General features: G+C 41.0%; 1 protein-coding gene across 1 annotated transcript; it reads left to right on the top strand.

The window, feature by feature from the left end:
* Window positions 1–3,667: 3,667 nt before the first annotated feature.
* LOC117335172 lies at window positions 3,668–5,345 on the top strand (the record flags this gene model as incomplete). The annotated part of the gene is given in 2 exon segments (XM_033895132.1): window positions 3,668–4,631; window positions 5,231–5,345. A coding segment is annotated over 1 exon segment (813 nt). The 3' UTR covers window positions 4,576–4,631; window positions 5,231–5,345.
* Between the last annotated feature and the right edge of the window lie 403 nt (window positions 5,346–5,748).

The following is a 5,748-nucleotide window of genomic DNA, read 5'->3' as shown; positions in this document are numbered from 1 at the left end:
TTAAAAATTAGAAAAAAATCCGGGGGGGAAAATTTAAGTTTTGGGGGGATTTGGGGGGAAAAGGAAAAATTTACGGAAGCCCCTATTTGGGGGGAAAATTTTAAAAAGGGAAACCCGGTCCCCAAATTTTGGGGCCCACCTTATTTTTGATTACGGACCTACAAGTACATGGGAAGGTTGGATACCCAAGGGTAACAGTATTGGGGGCACACCTGGTAATAATTACGACTACAGGAAAGTACCCGAGGTATAGTATTGGGGGCACACCTGGTAATAACTACGACTATAGGAAAGTACTCGTGGTACAGTATTAGGGGCACACCTGGTAATAATTACGACTACAGGAAAGTACCTTAGGTACAGTATTGGGGGCACACCTGGTAATAATTACGACTATAGGAAAGTACCCGAGGTACAGTATTGGGGGCACACCTGGTAATAATTACGACTATAGGAAAGTACCCTAGGTACAGTATTGGGGGCACACCTGGTAATAATTACGACTATAGGAAAGTACCTTAGGTACAGTATTGGGGGCACACCTGGTAATAATTACGACTACAGGAAAGTACCCGAGGTACAGTATTGGGGGCACACCTGGTAATAATTACGACTATAGGAAAGTACCCTAGGTACAGTATTGGGGGCACACCTGGTAATAATTACGACTATAGGAAAAGTACCCTAGATACAGTATTGGGGGCACACCTGGTAATAATTACGACTATAGGAAAGTACCTTAGGTACAGTATTGGGGGCACACCTGGTAATAATTACGACTATAGGAAAGTACCCGAGGTACAGTATTGGGGGCACACCTGGTAATAATTACGACTACAGGAAAGTACCCTAGGTACATGTACAGTATTGGGGGCCAACCTGGTAATGATTGCGACTACTGGAAATTACCTTAGGTACAGTATTGAGGGCACACATGGTAATAATTGCGAGTACAGGAAGGTACCTTAGCAACGGTATTGGGGGCCCCACCTGGTAATGATTACGACTACAGGAAAGTACCCGAGGTACAGTATTAGGGGCACACCTGGTAATAATTACGACTACAGGAAAGTACCCGAGGTACAGTATTGGGGGCACACCTGGTAATAATTACGACTATAGGAAAGTACCCGAGGTACAGTATTTGGAGCACACCAGGTAATAATTACGACCATAGGAAAGTACCCGAGGTACAGTATTAGGGCACACCTGGTAATAATTACGACTATAGGAAAGTACCCGATGTACAGTATTGGGGCACACCTGGTAATAATTACGACTATAGAAAAGTACCCTAGATACAGTATTGGGGGCACACCTGGTAATAATTACGACTATAGGAAAGTACCTTAGGTACAGTATTGGGGGCACACCTGGTAATAATTACGACTACAGGAAAGTACCCGAGGTACATGTACAGTATTGGGGGCCAACCTGGTAATGATTGCGACTACTGGAAAGTACCTTAGGTACAGTATTGAGGGCACACCTGGTAATAATTACGACTACAGGAAAGTACCCGAGGTACAGTATTAGGGGCACACCTGGTAATAATTACGACTACAGGAAAGTACCCGAGGTGCAGTATTGGGGGCACACCTGGTAATAATTACGACTATAGGAAACTACCTTAGGTACAGTATTCGGGGCACACCTGATAATGATTACGACTACAGGAAAGTACCCAAGGTACAGTATTGGGGGCACACCTGGTAATAATTACGACTATAGGAAAGTACCCGAGGTACAATATTGGGGCACACCTGGTAATAATTACGACTACAGGAAAGTACCCAAGGTACAGTATTGGGGGCACACCTGGTAATAATTACGACTACAGGAAAGTACCCGAGGTATAGTATTGGGGGCACATCTTGTAATTTACCAGGTGTGCCCCCAATATTATTACCGTAATTATTTGGATTTTCGCATTGATTGACATCATACACAGTGATATTTTGTTTTTCTGGTGCCTTTTAAGGAACTACCGAAATTATTTAGTGTCATCAATACAATTTTAAACAGCTTTTTATTTTATAATAGTAATTACATGTGTTTGGTTGTAATTAATGTCGGGCTTTATTTAGTGTTTTTTTCAGGATTTGTGTGATGTTTCTTACGTTGATGCATCATAGGTTGTATCCCCGGATACGGAATACCCCTCGGCCATTATCTGTACGTACAACAGAAGTGCTGTCCGGTAGAGTGGGATACGGAATACCCCTCGGCCATTATCTGTACGTACAACAGAAGTGCTGTCCGGTAGAGTGGGATACGGAATACCCCTCGGCCATTATCTGTACGTACAACAGAAGTCCTGTCCGGTAGAGTGGGATACGGAATACCCCTCGGCCATTATCTGTACGTACAACAGAAGTCCTGTCCGGTAGAGTGGGATACGGAATACCCCTCGGCCATTATCTGTACGTACAACAGAAGTCCTGTCCGGTAGAGTGGGATACGGAATACCCCTCGGCCATTATCTGTACGTACCACAGAAGTCCTGTCCGGTAGAGTGGGATACGGAATACCCCTCGGCCATTATCTGTACGTACAACAGAAGTCCGGTAGAGTGGGATACGGAATACCCCTCGGCCATTATCTGTACGTACAACAGAAGTCCTGTCCGGTAAAGTCGGATACGGAATACCCCTCGGCCATTATCTGTACGTACAACAGAAGTCCTGTCCGGTAGAGTGGGATACGGAATACCCCTCGGCCATTATCTGTACGTACCACAGAAGTCCTGTCCGGTAGAGTGGGTGGGAAGCAACTGAGTACTTCACTACGCGTTTTACAAAAAAATATTTGGTCCCTTCAGGCCTTAGGTTTCACAAAATATCATATTTTGATACACTTGACCAAGACTGTTATCGGACATAGGCGAAGTTTTACTTCCGACCTACAATAGATAAATAGGTATCGAATATACATTCTCGAGTAAAATCCGGCTACCAACCCAGACACGCGTCCCACCCATGTTTGTTTTGTAGGTAAATGACAGTGGTAATGTCACAAATATGTCCTTCTAATTTAATACCAGCGAGTCCGACGTCATAAACAACCCAATGAGAGTTGTTGATTAAAAAGAGAAAACGCCCATATATTTGTGGTTTAGCGATAGTCAAATACATGATTAAGGTATGCTTAAATTATCATAATTGTATTGTGACTAATATACTATATTTCTAAAAGTCATATACAAAAATGTTTGACACGAAAATGTATTATTGCATACAACAGTGTATGTATGAATATCGAGTTTTTTTTCAGGGATGTCGCCGAAGCGCTATGGATAAGCCTTTTTTAAATGTCTATTGGCTAGGCGATTTAATGTCGTATAACATGAGTCACGAAATTAATTGATATATGGTTTGTGCACCTTCTTCATTTTAAAATTTGTTCCCACCATCTTGATTATTCTGACTCAAACTTCCACACTTTTGGTCCCTAGCATCAGACAATTCCCAGAAGATGAAACAGCAACATGGAGAACTTTTATATTCACCGTTTGTTTTGTTAATAATTTACTGAATCCATATTCAAAAGAACAATACACTAATGTGTGTGTTATACAGTATTAAGAGACTCCGACAAAGCTCGGGTCAAAACGGTCTTTTGTGTTAAATAGGTTATATATTATAAACAAAACACACGGGTGCTCTCACCTTCGTAATTGTACTTCGTCCATGATCGTATTGAGGTTTCTCGATAACCGAATACGGGACATCGCGATAGTCGGGTAGTCAAGCTCTTAAACACATGCCCTACGTCAGATGTGTCATTCCTGGCTGGGTCGTCCGACGGGGATTGATCAGAATGTTTCATTCCTCTATCTGGCTCGTGGCTACATTTATTGTAGCAAATGTAAAGTCTGAAGACTGTAACTGTCAATTCACAGTGCCCGATACGCTTGGTCTAAGATGCAATGGGGAAGAGACTTTTCGAATGAAGAGTTCCATCGATCATATTAATGCTGAACTGGTCATTGCTGAACGGAGGCAACAGGCAATGTCCGAAGACTTCTCACGGGAGATGTCCAAACTGGACAATGGAGTGGAAAACATGAAAAATGTCAGTACAATGTTTCGTATGGATCTACAGCAATTACAGTCTACTGTGTCCAACATGGCGACGGTTGCCGAGGAGGTGAAAGGACTTCGAGATATGATAACCAACTCAAAGGAATCATTGGAACCTAAATTCGCAGCATTACAAGAACAAATGATGGGAATAGTGGAGAAGTTTCAAAACGAGTCTTCAAAAGTATCGGAATATGCTCACGCGCTGGTTACATCTCAGACAACCCAGCTAGCCCATCATGCGCAGAGTATCATATCCCTCAAGAAAGAATCGGATGAGTTAAAGGTTCAAAGTGCAGAACAGAAGGAGATAATCGCAGATCTGAGCCAGCGACTACAGACTGCGGAAGCGGCCTTGAGCACAGACCTTTCCCAAATACACAGCCTAAAGTCGTCCCTGAACCTTCTTCAGTCCACATTCACGACGGCATATCGACGCAATAGAGATGACATCCAAGCATTAAAAAAGACAGTTAGCGACCAAGGACGTTAAATAACCTACTTTAATGGCGAAAACCGACCACACCGTGAGCCTCCCATCTCAGACAGGTGAGTTTGGCTACACGACTAGATATCGTTCGTTAAAAGTGCAAAAAGAGCTTTATCGTTAGTGTAATGGAAAGTTCTGCTTATCAAACTAACAATGCATCTTTACAACTCATACCTTTTTTGTCTTTCTTACACAATATATCATAGTTTTGAATCCATGCTTCTTTCTCGTTGTCGGATCCAATGGAAGTCATAACGCGACAGAGAAATGAATATGCGATTTCGGAGATGTTGAGAATATAGGTTATGCCAGCCATGTGTTTTCATAATAAAAAAAACTGATATTCTTCATTGACAAGAAAAAAAACATGATTGTTTTAGATTTAATATTTATGATTATCTAGCGCTGTCTTTTCACTATATACAGGTATGTTCATATCCATTCCCCGCCACTCCATTCCGGATTTGACATATAGTGTGCACAACGTACGAGTGTCGACGATGGAGCATAAAATGTATATTTCTTTGAAACACTCACGAGGCTTATTTTTATTAATATTTTGTCCTTGTTTTATTTTTTTGAGTCAGAATTACGGTTCCGTAGTATGTCGTTGTTCTCTTTTTGAATTCATAGTTATGTGCGAATTTTTATTTTTCAGGGAGAGGTCAAAATGTAACATGGAGGATGAACGGAAATTAACAGTTTTCTTTAGAAACATCTACATTGTATAATAATATTTGAAATAATAAAATAACCCCATTTGAACAAGTTTTCCTAATTATTCAAGGTTTTTTTTTTATTTCGCATGCATTTATATCGTAACGTTTCAAAATATTATTGAAAATATTCCGGAATATTCAGAATATTAAGAACGATTTATCAGCTTTTGCAATGTCGCTGATGGAACCACAAAGGCATTAGTCAAAACAGTTTGTCAAAAATGTGTATTAAATCATTGGCATTTCAAATAAATGGGTGAAAATCTTAAATTGAGAGATGCGTCAGGGCGGACAAATAGTGATGTTTATCGATAGAAAACAATATAAGACTGGTTTTCAGCTTCTCCTTCATCTTCTAAATTATAAAAGATGTCCTATTGTACTCGCCTCTATATTCTGTATGTGTAGTCTGACTTACCTGTCACGTTGACGTACGTGTACACTGTATGTGTAGTCT

The sequence above is a fragment of the Pecten maximus genome, chromosome 9, assembly GCF_902652985.1.
Source record: "Pecten maximus chromosome 9, xPecMax1.1, whole genome shotgun sequence".
In the NCBI taxonomy this organism is placed as follows: Eukaryota; Metazoa; Mollusca; class Bivalvia; order Pectinida; family Pectinidae; genus Pecten; species Pecten maximus.
This window is presented reverse-complemented; position numbering and strand designations above follow the sequence as displayed.